The 22,678-nt window shown below is 47.8% G+C and overlaps 1 protein-coding gene across 3 annotated transcripts in view; it reads left to right on the top strand.

Annotated features, from left to right (window-relative positions):
- CEP112 (centrosomal protein 112) overlaps positions 1-22,678 on the top strand; it is a 2,313,552-nt gene that overhangs the window by 1,835,702 nt on the left and 455,172 nt on the right. For all 3 annotated transcript variants that reach the window (XM_078654309.1, XM_078654310.1, XM_078654308.1), the window contains one exon: positions 15,250-15,312. In XM_078654309.1, the coding sequence (XP_078510435.1) occupies positions 15,250-15,312 (63 nt within the window). The remainder of the gene's footprint in view (positions 1-15,249; positions 15,313-22,678) is intronic.

Below are 22,678 nucleotides of genomic sequence, written 5' to 3'. Positions count from 1 at the left end.
GACACAAGAAAGAGGCTTGCCCCCAATGCCTAGTTGACTGAGTCTGTTAAGCAAGAAGGAACGGGACACTGTTTCTAAGGCCGCCAATAGATCAAAAAGCAGCACCATGACAGGTGTGCTCAAGATTCTCTCTAACAAATTCTGCAACTTCCAGGAGAGCCGTCTCCGTGCTATATCCTGCACGGAAACTCGACCTAGAGCTGTGAAGGATGGAATTGGCTTCCACGAACGTGGACAATTGTTGATTAACCAATTTCTCCAGAATTGTGGCGGGGGCCAGGACATAAGATATTGGCCTGTGATTACTCAAAACGGGAAACATCCTTTACGACGCAACTTTTACCACGCAGTGCCTTTACAACGCAGGTTTTGCAACGCAAGTCATTACAACGAATTGCGCTGGGGGGCGCTCTAGGATATGTAATAGTTTAATTTACTATCCAACACCTTCCCTACTATCCACGGGGACTGGAGTTGTAATAGTAAATCAAACTATTCACTATCCAGCACCCCCCAACGCAAGTCATTGTAACGACTTGCGTTGAAAAACCTGCGTTGTAAAAGCATGCGTGGTAAAAGCATGCGTTGTAACAACGTACATCCCTCAAAACACCAGAATCTGCATTCGGATTTTCAAGGAGCAGCTAAAGCGATGCCTGTCTCCAACGCATTTGAAAAACACCAGAAGTCACCAAGGCATTCCAGATTTTATTAAGAAAAAGGTTGAAGTGTTGGGCCATTAGGCTGAGAATGTGCGGAAGCATGCGTCATCAGGGTAACTAGACTTTCATTTTTTTAGCTCTTTTAGGGAGATTTCTTCAGATATAGGGGGCAAATTCTGAGAAGGATGACTTGGTACAAAGGGGGTGTGCTTGGGAAAGAATTCTCCACATAAACCGGACAGGAAACTACATTCCCATTAGGTTTCTCCGGGAAAGTGGAGTGAAGATTCTGGATCTTCTTGTCAGAGAAGACCAAGAGTTTTTCACAAAGTTCGGATGAAAAAGTGATGGCAGGTTTGGCCCCTTCGGGGCAGACAAAAAAATTCTCTATTTTAAACACTTCCTTAGAAGATTTAGCTGCCACCTCAATCTGATGTGCAAAGTATTCCTTTATTACATTATGCGTTTTCTTGCAGAAGCTTCTAAGCGCCGCCTTATAGAGAATCTTAGCATTGGAGTTATAAGAATTCCTCCTATTTCGCGCTAATTTTTTTGCATAGGTCTTTCTCAGCCTGTAGGGCACAAGAAAACCAGGGAGCAGAAGGCCTGCATCTTTTTGCCAATTATTTTTTCAAAGGTGCAAGAGGTCTAGGGAGTTAATGATACATTTTGTCAAACAGATAGATATCAGATTCGACTATCCCTTGAAGAATCAGTGTGGAAGAACTGAGGGACTGGCAAACAATTCTGCTGTCAGATTGCGCCATTTCCTTTTCACCTCCAGGGCGCAGGGGGAGGATCCTAATAGGTGGTGAGGTACCCTGAAACGTTCTGGGTAAGTCCCACCAGAGCAAGAAGAGTAAGAAGTCAAAGGGGTCTTGACTTCGCCCCGTCCGTTGAAGTCATAAGATGAGATGAGGGAGTGTAGTCATTCAGGCCTGGCTCCGCGGTTGAGCCTGTGTCTGGGCCTCCCTGAGTTCTGGAGACGGAGCGACCCCCGCCCAACTCCATGAGCTTTATAAGGCCATGCACCTCATATATGGGTGGCCCGTCCCTGCTGGCATGCCTTCGGCCCACGGGTTCGGAAAAACCCCCCACTGGTTCTCTGCCAGTGTCTCAGCCCCGGCTCCAGTCGGGCCACTTGGATCCAAGGTCTGAACCTGGACTGGCGTCGTTGTACCACCTCGACCTTCCCCAGCGCTGGTCCCGATGCCAACACTCCTGGCGTCCCCATTCTCATCCCGAATCTGACATAGAGCTGGAGGGGTGTAATCCAACGCCGACTAGAGCCTTGCCTTCCAGGCTGGAGCCAGCACCCTAGTCTTATGGGCTGAGGTTTGGGGAGCATTGGAAGGGGTCATTGGACCCTGAAGAATACCAGGCCCAACACCCCAACATGGACTTGTGTGAGGAATTGGCGGATGCCAGCGAACTGGACACCTCTCTAGATACTGGAATGCTCTGTCCCCCTACCGTAGCTACAGAGGAAGGGGCTTCTTTTGCTATGGTCCTGGAACTTAGCATACTCTCAGTGGCAGTCACGACTAACGTCTTGATGGAGGTGCTTCAGATGAGAATGACCCCCTCCGAACCGCTTCTCCCATTCAGTGAAGCCCTCACTGGTGTCCTGCTAGTAACTTGGTCTAAACCCTGCACAGCTGCTCCTGTGAACTGGACAATTGCCCGCCGCCAAAGCTCAGCCCAGGGGACCCCACTTTCCTCACGCAAGACCCTACCCCGGATAACTGGGTGGTCCAAGCCTCCCCCTCACTTTTAAATCCTGGTGCATTCCCTACCACCCCACCAGATAGGGAATCCAATGGGCTGGACACCTTAGTAAAGAAAAATGTTTCTTCCACCAGTATGGCACTGTGGTCCAGGAACACTGCATGCATTATGGTCAGTTACTCCCAATCCTTGTGGGATTCTGTTGCGCAGTTTCTGCCTATGGTCCCGGAGGAGGCTCAGGCCATACTCAAGTTATGGCTAATGGGAGAGATGCAGCTAAATTCACGATTCAATGTGGCTCCATGCCTGGATTAGAACAACTGGCTTTTCCGGCGATGTTCAAGCATCATTTATTGACACGTCCTCTGATGGCTCCCATCTCTTCGGAGACAAGGCAGACCCAGGCTGCGGCGCTTCACGTATAGTAAAGCTACGGCCATGTCCATGGGCCTTTCCATGCCCCTCCCCACCTCCTGTCCTCCTTTCGCTCCTTTTGTGGCCACAGAAGGGGCTTCCAGATGCATCTTTACCAGCCCAGTTACCACAGCATGCAAGGACGTGGTACTCACTGACCCCGTACGTTGGCCAGCCAGAGGTGGGCCCAGTCCACCACTCACCCACCAGCAGCAGCCAACAAATTCCTTGAGTTTGCCCGCTTACCTTCATGGGCACCCTGTGGGAAGCAGGATACGCCATCACCTGCCCGGCTGGAGGGCTATAACATCAGATAGCTGAGTTTTTCAGATTGCCCAGAGGGGCTATGCCGTCCCCTTTGTGACTACCCCTCCACTCACTAGTGGCAATGAAGGACCATCTCTCCTTGCTCTGCCAAGAAGTGATGGCCCTCTTGGCCAAGGGAGCCATAGAGAGGGTGCTGACTCTAGAAGTAGGTTGTGGTTTTTAATCCTGCTACTTTCTGGTGCCCAAGTAGGATGGAGGCCTTCGTCCTATCCTAGACCTGCGCCCTCTCATTCTCTCCCTCAAGAAGGAGAAATTTCAAAATGCTCATGCTTTCTCTGTACAGACCTGGGAGACTGATAACATTTGACTTGCAGGATGCATACTTCCACATTCCCTTCCTGTCTGCACACAGGCATTACCGGCAGTTCATAGTGTGGCGGGCCTCTCGCTGTGCTCCCTTTTGCCTTGCCAGCACCCCTTGGGTGTTCACCAAGGTGATGGCGGTGGTTGCAGCTCATCTGCGGAGATCAGGGGTGGCAGTCTTCTCCTATCTCCACGACTGGCTGTTGAAAGCCGGCTCGCACCAGGCTGTCATATCCCACCTCCAAACTACAGCAGACCTTCTGCACTCTCTGGGGTTCACTATCAATTTGCCAAAGTCACACCTGACTCCCTCTCAGACGCTTCCTTTCATAGGAGCTGTCTGGTTATGGTGCAGTTTTGGGCCTATCCTCCTGAACGGTGAGTCTGGGATATTCAGCTTACAATACTGATGTTTCAGCCTCTATCCTGGATTTCAGTCAGACTGATTCTGATGCTGCTGGGCAGCCTCCTGCATATGACACCCTCTTGCATATGACGCCCTCTGGCTAATGCGGCCTCCACAGTGGGACCTGCGGTTCCTGTGGGTGCACCATTAGGGAAATCTCTCCGACATGGTCCAGATCTCTGAGGGAATTTCAAAACATCTGCAGTTTGGGTCAGCGGACGATCCCTCTCCCTTCTCCAGCCACATATGACAGTGGTGACAGATGCTTCATTCCTGGGATGGGGCAACTATCTGTAGGTAAGAGGCTTCTGGTCTCCAGCGGAATTCGGACTCCACATCAACTACTGGAGCACCAACCGATCCGGCTGGCTTTAAAAGCCTTTCTGCCCTCTATCAAGTAAGCTAGTGCAGGTGTTGACGGACAACGCCACCATCATGTGGAACTGCAATAAACAGAGGTGGTGCATCCTTTTTCAAGAGGCCCTGCATCTCTGGACACGGCTGGAACGTCAGGGCATTTCCCTAGTGGTTCAACACCGGGTGGGCTCTCTGAACGCCCGGGTCGAGGAACTCAGCCGAAGATGACTAGCGAATCACGAGTGACATCTCCATCGAAAGGTGGTGCAAGTCTCTATCAGCTGGGGGGAGAGCCTTGGTTACATCTGTTCGCTACTGCCAAGAATGCACAATGTCAGCTGTTTTGCGCGCTGGAGTTTCCAAGACAGCTCTCAATTGGAGCTGCTTTTTGTCTTGAGTGGAGCTCAGGCCTTCTGTATGCCTTGCCCAGAGTTCTCAAGAAGATCAGAAACGACCAGGCTCAAGTCATCCTTGTGCCTCCGGACTGATCTCGAAGAATTTGGTATCCTGAGCTGTTGAGCATGGTCCTCGGTCCTCCGATCAAGCTGCCTCTTCTGGATGTTCTTCTGCTGCAGCAAAATGGAAGGGTTCTCCACCTGAACCCGTCAACGTTTTGCCTTCTTGTGTGGAGATTGAGAGGCGACAGTTGACATTTTTCGACCTTCCACCCGAAGTCTGCGCTGTTATCTTGTCGGCCATGCTCCCTCCACCAAGACTGTATACACCTGCCATTGGGGTAAATTTGTGGCAAGGTATGCAGAAAAACACAGTTGACCCTTTCTCTGCTCCCCTTTCTCATGTCCTTCTCTTTACCCTTTCTCTTGCCCAGCAGGTCTCTGCTCTGGCACCTTAAAGGGTTTTCTTTCTGCCATCTCAGTCTTTCTGTGGTTGCCTGATAAGCCATCCCGCTTCAAATCCCCTGGTGTAAATAGGCTTCTGAAAGGTTTGCAGCACGTTTCCACCATGGCCCTTCATCATGCCTCAGTAGGACCTTAATCCAGGCTTAACTTTTCTGATGTGTGCTCCCTTTGAGCCATTGAACAATTGCCCTCTCAGGCTTATTACCATCAAGACTACCTTCATGGTGACAATAACATCTGCCCGGAGGGTCAGTTATCTTTGTCATCCAAGCCTCTGTACCTGAATATCTACCTAGATGAGCTGGTTCTATGCACTAGAACTTCCTTTCTGCCGAAAGGTGTCACTCTCTTTCATACAGGCCAGTCCATCACTCTGCCTACTTTTTATGTTCTGTCACATCTCTCCAAGAAAGAAGAGCAACTTCACCGCCTGGACCCCAAAAGACAGCGTTGTCGTCCTACCTTGACCACACAAAAGAGTTCCTGGTGAACGACTAATTGTTCATGAGGCATGTCAGAGCGAAGAAGATAAAGGCTGTGTAGAAATAGACCATCTTCCAATGGATCATGCTCTATATTAAAATATGGTACGCTCTGGAAGCAACCCACTTAAGGCTTGCATGCTCATTCCACCAGAGCCAAGGCTGCGACCACTGCATTTGCATGTGACGTTCCAGTGCAGTACCTCTGCCAGGCAGCAACGTGGGCTTCTTTGCACACGTTCACAAAACACTACTGCCTGGACAGTCTGGTCCATTGGAATGGGCACTTTGCCCAATAGGTACTGCAGGACTTTTTGGTGTGAAATAGTTTCACAGACTCACCTACATGATAGTTTTGCTAGGGTGGCTGTTCTCAGGTAAGGACTCTGGGGCTACTAGTCTTAATCAGATGAACAAGTTACTTACCTTCGATAACACCTTATCTGGTAGAGACTCTATCTAGCCGCAGATTCCTTACAGATCCACCCATCCTCCCCGTTCTGTGAACAGACTTCTTGGGACAGGGATTTCTTTTTCAGGCCGAGTTTTCCACACCAGTAGTCAGTGTTCTTCGTGGCGCCACACTCGTGGTGTGGAATGTCGCGGATAGAAACTGACGTCAGCATGCTGGTGTGGCACATATATCGGCACCGCGCACGTCGCTTCAGCCGCGGACGATGCCGACAATGCCACAAGGAGCTGGACTATGCCACCTACTGAGGCACAGGGGTAGTGCTCATTAAAACATTTCCAGATACGGTCTGAATCCTGGACTTAATTCTAAGATAAGGAATCTGCGACTAGACACACTTTCTACTAGATATAGTGTTACCGAAGGTAAGTAACTTGTTCTTTAGGCCTATCGGCTCCAAATCACCTAAATCAACTCTGTCATTGAAGAATCACTGAACCAGTTATCTTTGCTTCCTAAAATGATGATCTGTCTATTAAGCATCAGTTTGAACCTTATTACCCAAGCTGTTTCTCAGTTATGTCTCTGATGAGCCCCAGAAGTGATTCCAATACTGTACTGTTCTGTATTTGTGATTCACAACATTGGAATTGTACCATTGGCCAGATGAGCAACAACGGTATGACACTGTTTTGTCTATAACTTGTATTTGCTGTGTTGTAGTATCTATGCTATACAGTTCTCTGATACCTCTTCTGCCCAAGTTTGCGCTGCAGAAGAACATCAGATAAAAAAAGAATAATAATAAATAATATAACCAGTCATTTCTCCGTAAACTTCCATGTCGCCATGTTTACTCACAGCGTAGATCATCCCATGGAATTTACCACCTGCAGGCTTCAGTGAACATAAGTAAATGGAAGGAGCATTAATTTATTGTGTTGAATTATCCATTTGTCGTCATAAGGCTTCATTACTTGAGAGCATACTGCATCCCTCAGTGTATTTGATGCAAACATTAAGGTCAGCATGTGTTCCATTCTTCATATCTTGACCCTCCAAAGATCCTTCAGAAATCATTTGTTTAGCAATTTGGGCCCTCGAGACCTACAAGTTGCTAGATTAAAGGGGTGGCTGGAGAAACTTCACTTGCTCGGATCGGCATGTTCCAGAACAGGTTTCTGAACCATGGTGAATCCTTTGTGTACAAGGTAACCCAAAGCCTATTCTTTAATTACTTATTTCATTTAATTACTCATTTACCTCACCCATATTTTTCCCTAAACCTGAAAATCCTTGCACAGATTTGGGCTAGGTGAACTACGTTTTCTTAAATAATTGAACTTGATAATGCAGACATTTTACTGATTTTCTCCTCTGTGGGTTTGGATTGGAGACGTGGGTGCCGGAGCCTTAGTTTGTGTTGTGAAGTCGTCCCGCTGATAATTTGTTTATCTAATCCACTTTCTGTCTAACGTGAGAACGGGGCTTGTTTTGCCTTGCTTTGATGGTGATCTACCTGAGTAATGCGAGTTTTGCTGTAAGGCAGTTTGCATATCCAGAGGTGCATCAGGTGGGAGAGTCTTGGTTTTCGCCCGAGGTAAAGTAAAGAACACTTGTTGAAGCTTATGTTTTACTTTTGCTGCAGATAATCCTTCAATAATAGGTTCTTTTCATAGTCTTTAATTATACAACATAAAAGCCAATGCATGTTTTGATCAGGGTATTATCCCCAGTAGCTTTCTCAAGGTTAAAACGTCGCTGCACTGTTTTGTTTTGCCTGTGCTAGGGTCAGATTGAATAATATTGGGAACGCTATTGGGTCTGGATTGAATACGTCTGTGGAAGCGTGTCTACATCCATGCGTATATGTTTGAGCCATGCTGGTTTCCGGGACCTGTGAGCCAGGTGGTCCAGGAGAGGCGAATCCATGCTAGATTTTCATTCTCTTGACATACATAAACAGTGGATCTTGGTCAACTCATTTACATAGCAGTTTTCTGAAATTCTGGCATGAAAGCAGCCCTCCACGGTGTAAACTAGACACCGTTGCTGCAGGCAACCTGGAACATTGGTGTGGGAGAGTAGACTCTCAATTCAAGCTGTACGTTTACTCTATCTAACAAACACAGGCAAAACAACTCGATCTGGAAAAGCCAACACTAAACTATAACAATTTTTAAGGAATAACAATCTGCTCGATAAGTTACAGTCTGAGTTTAGGGTGACCAAAGTACTGAGATAACTGTCCTCAAAATCATCAATGATATTCTTGGACAAGGAGACTCACGCCTGCTAATCCTGCTTAACATTTCAGCAGTTTTAGATTCCGAGAATCATGGCATGCTGTCTCCCACCCTAAAAGTCGCATGAGCTTTGGAAGGAAAGTGCTGGATTGGTCCATATCAGACCTTGCCAACATCTTGCAATTATTTACATGGGATCACATGATGTCGAACCTCACAACTGCCTCTCAGGGGTATCCCAAGGGTCTTTTGTACACCCGCCCTATTTAATCTTTACCTTGAGCCGCTGGGTGATATCTTAAAAGAATCCATCATACCTTATCACCAAAATGATCATGATGCCCAGCTGAACTTGATAGTTCTATCACCTGCTGATGTGTCAGACTGGTCTCAACCCGGCCCTGTAAGACAATGCACCATCTCAAGTTCAACCCACAAAATGGAGTACAAGAATGGCTTGACTCCACAAGCATTCTGCACTTCTTCCACTCTATCATAGACCGCACAAAATCGCTAGCCTTCGGTTTGTCCAATAAATTGATTTTCAAAAACATATTAATTCCATGGCAAGAAACACAAATTCTCATCTTAACCTCATATAGGGAATCAATACTTTTTATTCACACAAGACCTTCAACTAGTCATTTAAGTGATGATCCTACCATGACTATACTATGGAAATTCAGTCCTGTCAGAGACTTCCAAAATTCATCCTGCACCTATTAAAACCTTAAAGCATACTGCAGCTCATCTGACCTTAGGAGCTGACCACGTTAATCATATCCCATCCTGAGTTTCTTGGTTTGGCACCCAGTAAGGGGATGGGAGAATCCACGCTCAAACTCCAATGTATAATGTAGCAACATATCTACTTGGATCAATTACACTATCTAGTTGAGAAACATGCTTTTTTTGTGACTGTCATCAGCTTTGTAGCATAGACGGTCTACTACTCGAAATGCCAGTTTTCTAGAAAAAATGGACCTCAATGCAATCCTTCTCATGCTGTGCACACCAAACACTATCCCCTTAGAAATTCAGACTCTAACATCCTTGCCAGCTTTTAAGAAACAACTTAAAGATTTTCTGCTTAGCAAATATTTCTCAACCTCCTACCTTGTTCATACCTAGCTTCCTCATCGGTCAGTTGAATGCCTTTTGGATACCACTCAGTTCCACTTAATACAAGAGAGGGGCTGTTGATTGTTTCTATGGCTTGGCCTATTGTTGCCTTAAATCACAATTTCAAACATGAAATAATCGCACTATCGAAACTGTTGACAATGTAATACAGTGATTACCAATTCCATTTGTTTCTCATGGCTTGCTTACTTGTGTGGGACCAGGAGCTCCTTGAAACCCTGTACATATATATTATGCACTAGTTATGAAGCATCAGTGCAGGGCTAGTATGACTAGTTAGTTTTAGTGTCTAAATTTGTAATACTGCTGCCCTTCATATCTTTCACAAAAGTCTTATTTCTTCTAATTTTACAGAATTTCCACATGCATATAGTGTTATGGTTAAAGCACAGAGATGCTGTAGGGCCTAGCATACGCTTTATAAAAACTAAATAAATCAAATAAATAATATGGCATCACATACAAACACAGGTATGTGTTTTTATGTGCATTATGCACATTAAAGACAGGACCCTTGACTTTGCCAATGCCGGTGGTGGAGGTTGTGGTATTGGTGGTGTAATACAAGTTGTGCAATTTGTGGTGGAATTGGTATAGTATTGATGGTGTCGTGTATAGGTGTTGTTATTGTCAGTGTTATTGATGGTATGGTGTATGATATTGGTGGTGGTGTTGATGGTGGTATTGGTGTTGGTACTGATGATGTGTCTTATTGGTAGTGGTGTGATACTGGTTGTGTTCTTGGTGGTGGTAGTGATGGTGGTGGCATTGTGCTTTTGGAATTAGGAATTCGAGGAGATATTATTGTTAGTGGTGCTACTGGTAATGTGATTTTGGTGTTGTCAGTATATGTAGTGTTGGGGATATTGATGGTAGTATTGGTTGGGGTGATGATATTGATGGTGGTATTGGTGGTGCTGGAGTTCATGGTTTTGATTGTGGTGGATGGCTTTCTGTATGAATTGCACGTATATGATAAAGAACTGAATGTAGGAAAAAGTGTGATTAATGAGGGTACTATTTAGACGGAAACTAGTCTTTTGTGCATTGTAATTCAAGTACCACACTGGGAGGTAGAATGATACACCAAACAGCCAATAGCCTGAAAGTAGGCAGTAGGTCTTGTGGAGACCTGTGTAGTAAACTCAGATCTAAAAAGGGCTGTGCCCAGATTCATCTTAGATGTAACCGTAGGTTTACTATATAGAAAACGACAGGGTACAGATTCATCTTGGCTATTACAACCGCATGTGAGGAAGGACAGTGCTAAATGCTTTCTGAAGATGTATGTTGGTGTATGTACACAGTATTGTATGGACTAAATTAATTTCCTTTTAACATACCATAAGACCACCACGTACTTGACTAGGTTGGTGGCTGTAATTACTTTCCCATATGTTTTGAAATCAAAGACTCATACCCTATGCTCGGATGGTAACGCGGCTCCAGACCCCTTCAAGTTGTAAAACACAAATGTCATCTTGTAAAATAACTTTCTCTAAGTCACCTGGCGTTCTTGAATAACCATTTCTGTTTAAACAAACAGTTAAAGCAGTATTAGGTTCCAGCTGTGCTTCCAGGGCCAGCTGTTTTTGTGTTAATGCAAACAAACTTTAGGCTCTATTCCTGTTTGCTAAGAGACCAGTGTGAAGAAAAGTAATACCCGTATGTCTCATGTCAAATTTGTTGAAAGAAAATAGGATATGCAAGGAGCTGCACGTGAGCTGCAGATTTGTGTCATATCATTACTGTGCATCGTGCTGGGCTGGGTCTCCAGTACTGAAAGCTATGATGATGGAAGTTGCTGGGATTAGTAGCATGGGATGGCTTCACTTTGAAATCTTGTGGATATTTAAGATATTACTAATGTTTTATCACTTAAGGGGTATACTAACATGGCTGACTCTCACTCACTCTTAGATCTCTGTCCCCCCACCTCTCCCTCGTGCCTCAGTCCCTTTGTCTATCTAGGGTATGGAAATAGGAACATTGGCTTGTAATCCTATTACCCCTCATCTTTAGTACAAGTACATAACCATGCACCAACATCTCTTTGAAGGCCATCCTGCTGCTTTGCTTGGGGGTGGATGTTCTGTTTTGGAACCAGGACAGCACCCAGCGAGAACACACCATAAAGTACTGAGACCACTACAAAGAGCCATTTTGCAGCAAGTTCGGTGAAAGCTATAGGTCTACAACGTTTATATTGAGTATATTTTGTTGATTCATAAGAGCCATGCATGCCCTTGATACTTTACGAGAGTGGTGGATTGCACAAAACATTTGTGTACCACCTTGAATGTCTAGTACTCTAGCATCGATGCCCATGGAATGGCTGAAACACAATAGACATTCCCTGAAGTTGCTATGAAAGTCTATCTTCAGGTGCACCGTTCTGGACAGGTTGGTGTGTTTTTATACTTATACAAAATAATATATGCTTATTGATAAAATGGAGAATGCATACATTTCATTTCAATATCTAAACATTGAATACGTGAGAGAATTGGCTTTTCAGTTGATACTTCACCTTCACATTTTCAGTTCCCTCGTCACCTTTTTATTTGGACACTATCTCCATGGTGCTTTTTAGGTCTCGCCTGAGACAGTGCATGCGCTGTCTCTTCGAGACATTTAGTAAGTGGCTTTTAAAAGTGCCACCAGAGGCTTTTGCTCTTCTACAGCTTGCGTTCACGAGCTTGTGCATGTGCACAGCTGCCATATGTGTTTTTATTGCTGTAATCAGGCTCCTCTGCTTGCACCACCCCTCCCTTTTCCCCCTCCCTCCTGGTCAGCTTCATTTGTGTCTTCTAGGTGTGAGTCATGCTCTTCTGCTCGCACTCCCCCTCCCTTTTCATCAGTTTCATTTGTGTCTTCTATCACTGTGAAAGCTCCTGCTTCCACCAGGCACACCCACGACCAGCCGTCAGTGCACGCTTCCACCAGGCATACACACCACCAGCCATCAGTGCACGCTTCCACCAGGCACACACACCACCAGCTGTCAGTGCACGCTTCCACCAGGCACACACACCACCAGCCGTCAGTGCACGCTTTCACCAGGCACACACACCACCGGTCGTCAGTGCACGCTGCCACCAGGCACACACACCACCAGCCGTCAGTGCACGCTTCCACCGGGCACACACACCACCAGCCATCAGTGCACGTTTCCACCAGGCACACACACTACCAGCCGTCAGTGCACTTTTTCACCGGGCACACACACCTCCAGCCGTCAGTGCACGCTTCCACCGGGCAGACACACCACCAGCCTTCAGTGCACGTATTCCACCAGCCACACACACCACCAGCTGTCAGTGCACGCTTCCACCAGGCACACACACCACCAGCCGTCAGTGCATGCTTCCACCAGGCACACACACCACCAGCCGTCAGTGCACGCTTCCACCAGGCACACACACACCACCAGCCATCAGTGCACGCTTCCACCAGGCACACACACCACCAGCTGTCAGTGCACGTTTTTACCGGGCACACACACCACCAGCCGTCAGTGCACGCTTTCACCGGGCACACACACCACCAGCCATCAGTGCACGCTTTCATCTCACACACACACCACCAGTCGTAAGTGCACACTTTCACCGGGCACACACACTAGCAGCCGTTAGTGCCTGCTTCCACCAGGCACACACACCACCAGCTGTCAGTGCACGCTTCCACCAGGCACACACACCACCAGCCATCAGTGCACACTTTCACCAGGCACACACACCACCAGCTATCAGTGCTCACACCAGGCACACACACTACCAGCCGTCACACGCTACCAGCCGTCTGTGCATGCTTCCATCAGGCACACACCACCAGTCATCAGTGCACGCTTTCTCCAGGCACACGCACACACCACCAGCAGTCAGTGCAAGCTTTTACCGGGCACACGCACCACCAGCTGTCAGTGCACACTTCCACCAGGCACACACACCACCAGCCGTCACACGCTACCAGCCTTCGGTGCACGCTTCCACCAGGCACACACACCACCAGCCGTCGGTGCACGCTTCCACCAGGCACACACACCACCAGCCGTCAGTGCAAGCTTTCACCGGGCACACACACCACCAGCCGTCAGTGCAGCAGGCAGGCTCTTCTCAGAGTTTCTTGGTAGATATGTGTTTGATGCCTGGGAGGGAGTGGGTCAAGTTTCCTTAAACCATGCTGAGTATGCAGGTGCAGTACATGAACTCCTGTGTAAGTAAGTCATGCTGCCTGGGGCTCACTCACTCCACACTTGCGCCAGGCTTTTTCTCATTTGCAAAGTTCTGCGCATGCGCACAGCTAGGCAGCACCTACACCCCGGGAATGACTGCGTCCTACAACCAGAATGGAAACAACATTCAGAGCAATGAAAACAAGTTCATTTGATGCAAAGAACTGTTAACAAAAACCATGTCCAGCTATTGTAGATCTGGCAACTTAAACAAAACAGCAACAAAAAACAAACAAGCATTGGCATAGTCAATAGGTCTCGCTTTTTGGACCCTATAAGTATTTAGTTATGCAGCAGAATGTTCTGTGTGCAACAACACCAACTGTTGCATTGCTAAACACATATAAGGTCCCAAATGCGAGACCTATTGGCTATGCCAAGGCTTGTTTCCTCATGCCAAGAACTTTGGTTTGATATTTGATGCCACCGTATGTTTACCCAGCAGCTTACCTGCCTCTTCTACAGTGGTTATGTAGGAGACAATAAGGTGGATGAGCTTTCCTTTTATGGGATCACATCTCGGGAGCAGGGGTCAAGATTTTAAGAAATTGACAAAAGGCTTACAATCAGTAACTCTAGGTTCATATTTACAGTCAGTACACTTTTCTCTTTAAGTATGGTCTCTAGTAACTGAGCACCCTTGAACTGAAGTTATCCCCTAGTATCCCACAGAGAAGACGATTTCTGTGCCTGCCCCCAGGCAGGTCTAGTGTGCACTTGAAGATGGTCTCAAAACGTTGCACAGCCTATGGCCCTCCATAGCCACTCTCTGAAAGTTGTGTTGTATCTGGTCTGGAACGCCTTCCTGGCTGAGATCAGGCTGACTTTCTTCTTGCTATATCTTTGCTTTATCTTCTGCTATGGGCGTTCCCACCCTCTCTTTCTATGTTAAAGTCTAGAGGGCCTTTTTGAGTGGTAGTGAATCTGTACTGTACTAAGGCTGATCAACATGGTGCCATCGCCTTGCAACAAACACAAAACTCAAATGTTACCGTTGTGGTGGTGCTACCTCAAGCATGCATTCTTCCATGGTACACAAAATGTTTAACGATCATATTTATTTATTTGTGTTTTATAGAGAGGAAACATGACCCGTTAGGGCATCAGAGCTCTTTACAGGGATAAGAAGTTGTATACAAATACGACGTAGGTAGGGCGGTGGAACATTCGGGATCAAAACAAGTGCCATAAAGCCCTAGCTAGACACGTTGCAAATGATTCTCTTTTGCCTTTGGTAGTCATGTATACATTCACCATGTTCCTAAAGAGTTTCCATCGAAGCCTCTGTCGAGGGGCGGGGGGTGTGTGTGTTCCTTCCAGTGTGTGAGTTTTCTGTTTTTACTCGGATGAAGTCATCGGGATACACTTCGGTGCTTTTTCATCTGCAGAGCCTTTATGTTTTTCTAATAATTGGCAGCAGAGGTAGCATTCTTCCTGCCATCCCCTCTACCCCGCCTTCTAAGTGATGAATACTTGGCCGCAGATCAAAGCCGAGCCTTGTGCTTTTCTGGCTGCCACAAAAGGGCGTTTAAGTTGGCACCGCGCCCAGCCGCGCTTAGAGATAGGCATGTAAATGAGGTGCCAAGGAGAGGGGTCAGTGGCAAAGTGTCTGTACACGTTCTTCATCCGAGCTAATCTCCTTTCCCTTTGTGTGTCTGTGTTGTGTGTCTTTCAGGCCAACATCAAGTTGAAGCAGTGTGAGAAGGAATACTCGCAGAAGCTTGCCAAGTCCTCGCAGGTGAGCCACGTGACCGAAAACTGAACAGTCTGATATGGTGGCGCACACAGTAGAGTAAAAAAGCTGGAGGTTCCCACAGGCGGAGCTAGTTCTTGTTTCCGACGTGCAGCCTTCGAGGCAACAGTGTCAGTTATTTTAAATTATTTAATGCTACCTTCGAGAAGGGCCTTCCCTAGTGAGCTAGTGTGAGAACACTGAAAACCATGGGTGACCTGATGGGGGCATGGGGGCAGAGATGGGCAGATCACGGAAAATCTAGGGAAATCAATGGGACTGAAAATCTCAAGAGTCTGATGAAGGGGTCTGCTAGAGGTGTGGAAATAAAACGAGCGGGGATTATTAGATGGGCGCAGGAATATGTCACCACAAACACACTCATCCTCAGCTTGGATAACTTCAGCAAACTCCTCTTGCATCAAACATTCACTTCCTTTCTTGTGTGCAATAATGGACACAAAGTGTAACGATGAATACAGTAATGTGTCATTTGGAAAGGAGCAATCTTAGACTATACTTAAGGCACCGCTGTACGCCTTGATGCCATTTTAGCATAATAGTTTGCAACGGCTTTCCATGTCAAAGAAAAAGTTTGAATTATAAGATGGCGCTAAATTCTTTAAACAATAATAAATACATGGACACTATACACAAAAGGAATATGAAATCCGTACGCCTTGATACCATTTTAGCATAATAGTTTGCAACGGCTTTCCATGTCAAAGAAAACGTTTGAATTATAAGATGGCGCTAAATTCTTTAAACAATAATAAATACATGGACACTATACACAAAGGAATATGAAATCCATAACTAGAGGAGTACATTTCAGTAGAAGTCTGAAATATATAATGGTATTGTTTGGGTTTAATAACGCAGGTTAAGGCAAATTGCAGAACTGTATGAAATTCACAAATAGGACCACAATTCCTGCAAATATGCTTAACACACATATATTTTTGAAGGAAATTCTATGTTGTGACTGGTAAATACAAATCTTTTAGCGAGTCTGATTTCTTTAGGTTTTGTCTACCAGAAAGCGTAAGTATTTTGGTTCTGAAAAATCATGTTGTCAGCTTACAGTGGGCTTAGACTTGTTATTCGACGGGACTATCGTCCTCACAAATTTCAACCTGCATCAGACGTAGGCACCCAACCACTATACCAGTCCTCGGGACACTCAAAGACCAAAGTTTTCTTGCTCCCGACCATTGGAATGAATGCATTGTACAGACCTTGTTCACCAGGGCACAAGTCCTGAAAAAAGAAGTGGGGGGACGCTGTCACCGGAAGTGACGTTAAGACAGGAAGTGACGTCACGAAAGGTGGCGAGCTCCTCGTCCCAGAGAGGCCAAAGAGTTAAGTCCAACTGTTTGGCAGGGGGGGTGGCATCCCCCGGTAAAATAAGTGGGGGGACGCAGTCCACCCGCGTGGTACACCGACTCGAGCCCTGTTGCTCACTCGCATTATAGGGTGAAGCATTACACACGCGAATCTACCCCTGATGTAGTCTGCTTTTACGCCTACATGTATAGACAAAACACGTGTTGGCAAGTGAAAAGTTTAAGTATAAGGGTGGAATTGAATATTGGATTAAAGAACTGTTGATACCATGACTTCAACGCCTAACCTTTTTATGTGCTCGGATAACATTACAATTCGGTTTGGATTTTCTCCGGTAGAGGAAGATTTGGTGAATCCTTCTCCTCCAGAGCACCAAATGAGATATGGACTTTTGTTGTTTGGACTTAGCTGTTTATTAGGTCGAGCCTAGCGTAAGCAGTGCAAAGCACTGCTGTCACCAGCGAGCTCTATTGTTAGGGAATTGCCTTGGAAGTGGGACAGGAGATGGGTACACGCAGAGCTTTCCAGCGATTTCAGCAGGTGTACGCGCACGTACAGCCACGCGCTGTGCACATATCCTGTCCCGCTTGCAAGTTAGCCTCCTGCAATCGCGCGCACACACGCACACACACACACACACACACACACACACACACTCCCCTCCCACGGTACAACTAAGCCCCACTCACCAGGCTACAGGCTCCGTCACGCTCAGGACTCCCCTGGTGTCATCCCCTCCGCATCACCTGGCACACGCGGGGCTTCCCTCACTCATGGGAACCCCGCACTTGCATCGGTGGCCTCAGCCGCCACTTCTGCTCCTCCTTACGTCTGCAGCCACCGAGGGGCTCTTCCTCAGGCATGGGAGCCCCGCGTCACCACTGCTCCTCTCGGCCACGGGCTTCCCGCAGAAGGCAGAAGTCCCGCCCCACTACACGCGTGGCGCTACCAAACTTCCGGTTTTCAGGCCGGCGGCGGTGATACCTCTGTAACACCAGACTGAACCTGAGCAGACTGCTCGTCTCATGAGCTGAGCCGGGTCATGTGGCCTGCAGAAGAAGGCCCTGAGGTGGTCCTCTGACCTCTGACCCCACGGCTCTCAACCAACTCACCCAAAGCCCATAAGCAGCCCTGTGGTGATGAAAAGCCTGCACACCTGCAGTATCACCAGCTGGCGGCTTTTACTGCTTGCTTCGTCTAGTAGACTTGATCCAAGTGCAGGAGCCCTCAAAGTCAACACTCCTCCACTGGAAGAGAGGGGGAGCCAAACACATGCAGAGTCCCAGCTTTTACACAGTCCAGGACCTTTCCCCTCTGCAGCTCTCCCTTGCCATCTTGTATGCGCAAATATTCTGCCACGAGCACGCACTATCCTCCTCTCTGCAAACACCATTGAAGCATGCATATATTTAAGTACACACGGCAGATGTTAAAGTTATTGTAAATCTGCACTTGAAATCATGTGCATGATATCTCTGCAATCACCAGCATAAACCTGACTGTAGAAGTAAAACGGTCGGTTATGTTCGTGTCACCTCCAGGGGAACCCCAGGGATGTATTTATGTATTGAGATGATTCACACCATCGACTGAATTCTGTAAACTTATGTTATACGTCGTATCTCAAGTGGGAGATAGATACTACCCCAGCGCTAGAAGCCTCGCAGAAGAAGCGCTGACGGGGTGAGTCCTGCCACATACCTCGGATGATAAGTTGCTGAATCACATGTGAAGCCCCGGGGCCGGGTTGGCGTGTCACATACATGCACTGATGGGGCTGGTGCTTCCTGCCCTCCTGTAATGTGATCAGCTGTGCACAGGTGCATCTGCGGAGCGGTCTGACAGGCTGCTCGTGCTCGGGGTGCTCACTCCGCGAAAGCCCTGACAAGGCGCACAGCAAAGGAAGGGCTCACCAGTGACACTTTTGCTTATTTTATGTTCCTGTTTAGCTTAAGTCTAATTGAACAATCATAGGGCGGTTGTCTTTTTGACCACTCTCTAACCTCAATTGACAACAGTGCTTTATTAGTTAGGGTATTTTTTTCATAGTTGTGTTATTTAGGCCAATATAACACCCTTTGCAAGGCAGAGTGTGTTGAGTTAGTTGCTTGTGCACTTGAGCCATGAAGCACATTAGGAAGATCCGCAAGCGCCTGGAGGAGGCCAAGAACCAGTGGAGCCGGCTGGACTTCAGCCACAACGAGCGTGCGCGCCTGGCCACCGACGCGCTGCTGGACTGGGGTGCCGAGGCCTACTGCCGCGCGCTGCAGGAGGAGGGCGAGGTGGACTTCCTGTCCCCCGCCGAGGCCGCCTACATCGCGGAGCACGCCCGGGAGCCCTGCTGTGGCAAGGGCCCGGGGGCCGAGGAGGACGCGCCGGGGGGGCCGATGCCTGCTCCAAGGGCACCCGCTACCCCATGAACAACTTGGAGAAGGGCAGTGAACCGGCGCTGCTGCACCGCTACGGGGCGGACGAGAAGCCCTACCTGAAGGACAAGTCCTCCACCACCGTCTAGTTCCAGGGCGACAAGGCCAACAGCCAGCGGGATATCGTCCGCTGCTGCCCAGGTACTGCTGCTCTCACGCGTGTGGGCGTTTGCGCACTGCGCGCACCAGACGACACAACAACATACATACACACGGGCATAGTTTGATGTACACACTACCCAGGTACTGCTGCTCTCACGATGTGCAGGTGTTTGCGCGGTGCGCACTGCGCGCACCACACAGGGACTCTAATGCGCACATACACACGGGTATACTTTGGTGCACACACCACCCGGCATCTGCTGCTTCTCAGGCTGCGCAGGTGTGTGCGCACTGCGCGCACTGGCACCACGCAGCATACATGCACACAGGCATACATTGCTGCACACACCTCACGGTATCTGCGCAAATGTTTGCGCTGTGCAAGCACCACACTGCACGCACCAGACAGGGACTCTGCTGCACACATGGGCATACCCTGTTGCACAGTCACACACCAGTGACTACCCGACACCTGTTGCTTCCATCCCACAGACAGACTCACACCTGCTATTGGTCAAACCCTACTTGTGTTTATGCACTGGACACGCCACACAGGAAAACTCTGTTGAACTTACCACACAGCCTTATCCCGTTGCGCACACCATCCAGGTACCGGCTGCTTCTCACATCGCGCAGAGGTGTGCACAGTGCTTGCGTAAACAGAAGGACTAACTGCTGCGCATTGATATCACCCCAAAATACCCTGCCACTTGGTCACAGACACCATCAGATAGAACAGATACGACAGGTGCTCACGCCACACAGTTGCCTGCGCACACCGCTCAGGAACTCCTTGCTGAACATACCAAGAAGAAATAAATACCTGGGATGCACACACCAACCACCCACGTGGGATAGATCTCGGCTGCTGCGGACACCACCCTGATAGACACCGGATGCTACACTTCACACAGCATACAAAAACACCTTACTTACACACCACATAGGGACTCGTTTCTGCACACCTGTAAGTACCCCAGCTGCAAATACCACTTTTGAACGAGCGGCGGCATCCTCCATACAGGGACACCCGCTGCACGCGCCGCCCCAGGAGCTGTCACTGAACACCAATGGCAGAGATCTGTGAGCAGCACACACCGGTCAGGGTCTGCTGCTACACTCACCAGGGGCAGACCTCCTCCATCACACACACATCCCATGGACCGATTCCTGCACACACCTGATAAAGTACGCGCTATATAAACAAGCATTTACAATGCAATAGGTCTCGCAGCATTAAAGTTTGAGTTACTGGCATTGTAAATGACAATGCTTTGCATTATTTTATTTTTTTTAATTTGCAATTGGTATATAAACATTGTTTGTGAATGGTTAGCTGTTGCTTATGCTAAGCAAAGTTGGCAGTAATATAGAGTGCTAGTCTTGCTTGTTATAAGCATGCTGATTTAAAGCGCTCTGATACCTGCGGGTAAAGTTTGCGCTATATAAAAGTGAAAACAAATAAATTAAAAAAAGCCTACCTGTACCACGTCCGTTCTTATTCTTTGATGCCACATATCTTTGGGTCCCTGTATTTATTAACTGCACCCGGCTGTGGGAAACCTCCATGGCAGGAACAACGTGTTGCGGGGCAGATACGGGCAATGTAGCCACTGTCTTGAGGCTGCACTGCGGGGTAACAGTGTAGGGGCAGAAATGCAGGCAGTTGGTAGTGCTGTGCCATAGCAGTGTAGTTCTCTGTGTATGCTGGGCATGGGGGTTGCCATTGGCTGACAAGAAGTGGTGAGACGGCTCCTTCTAATGTTTAGCAACGGGGTTCCATTCATAAAAGTCATTTGTTATGGACTAAAGTTCACTGCGGTTTACATTTTGGATTATGTTGCTGCCCTCTGTAGTACCAAGAAACTCCAGGATTCCAGCGCTTTATAACCTACCAAGACATTGATGGCATTATATCAGAATCCAAAATCCGTTCAGAGCACAGACAAATGTGGGCCTTGTATGTGTGCATCAGACATGTGTGAGGCTGCAGGAGAGAGCAGCGGTGCGCATATGCAGGACACACGTGGCATGGAGGGCGATAACACAAAAACATGTCAATAAGCCACTTTGATACTGTGAAACATGAATAACGTCTGGGCTGCATGAGTTTGTAACTTGTCCCAGCGGGAGGCGTTCTGCAGCCCTGACCTCCGCCCTCAATGCACCAGGTACCGTCACCAGGAGGGGTGGGGGCCCTTACTCACTCTATTCCTCACTGGTGGGCAGTGCTAGGCTGGTCCTCTCATGCCCACAGCTCCAGTTCTTGCCCTCATCGCTTGGTTAAAAGCCTGGACTTTAGTGGTTTCTCCATCCTGGTGCGAGAGCGCCTCATGGCAGCAGAGTACAGCCGCACAGACACAAGGATAGGATGTGGCTTAACAACCAGAGCGGACGACTTCGGAGTGGAGGATCCGCGTTGGTTGGAGTCTCAGCGTCGGCTCAACATCCTGTGATTCTGGGCAAATCACCTACTCTCCCCCCTGCATAGCAAAAATGAATGTGCCCATTTGTAACACAGCTGGTGCTCATGTAAAGCGCTCTGATACGTTCGGGTCGAGGTCGCGCTATAGAAAACTGCAAATGTAGCGCCAAGAAGTAGGGGCAGGCAGCGCTTGTCCTGCCAGACGGGGCTACTCCCCTCGTCCAACTAAATCTCTGCTCTGTGGTAAGCAGTCACTGATGTGGAGAAAAGTGCCACTGCAGGCCGGAAAACAATCTGGGTGGGAGGAGAGAACATACCCCCCCTCCAGCTGCATCACCTTAGTGCTTAATATCCGTCACCCATGCAGCCAGCCTCTTCCTCAAACCACCTGGGTTTCCTACCTCCCTGCTTTGCACCCCATGTGTGCCCACTGCTGTATCAATATCTAATTTATGATTTATCCTTTACTCCATAGGGGTTTGTGATCTCATGAGTGCTCCTAGGTGAGTATACATTGCGGTGTGCAGTGACCTTGAGCTCGCGCCTCTCGGCGTCTGTGCACTGCTCTCAGAACCCTCTTGTTGGCTATAACTCAGCCGATGTGGAATTGTTACGTTGTTCGCGTTATGTAGATGAACAAATCATTTTTTTCTATCGTTATTTTTTCACATTACATGACATATAAAATGTTTCGTAATCAGACAAAGTTATCAAGCTAAAAGCACACTGAATAATGTTTACTAAGGTAATTGCCCACCACAGAACTAACGCCGTGTGTCGAGTGTGCCCGAACACGTCTCTCCGTTTCTCGCAATGTGTGATCAGCATTTAAATGACAGTGACTTATCAGGTGTCCTCTTAGTGGAATTGTAAGCAATTTTCTGAATGGAATTCATTCAGCCCGGCCGGTATTGATCTGTGAGCAATGATAGCTGTAATGCATAAAATGTCTGCCCCTTGTGATGTCACTTACTCGTAAACCGGCTCCTTTTTGGCAAGCTCGTAACTCTCGACACCCAACCGCGGTAGACAGTAGTTTTACAGAAGCTTGCTGAGGTGCTGTTTGGACAAG

Source organism: Lissotriton helveticus, chromosome 7 (assembly GCF_964261635.1).
Source record: "Lissotriton helveticus chromosome 7, aLisHel1.1, whole genome shotgun sequence".
NCBI lineage: Eukaryota > Metazoa > Chordata > Amphibia > Caudata > Salamandridae > Lissotriton > Lissotriton helveticus.
Note: the sequence above shows the minus strand (reverse complement) of the source record. Positions and strands in the feature narration are given on the sequence as shown.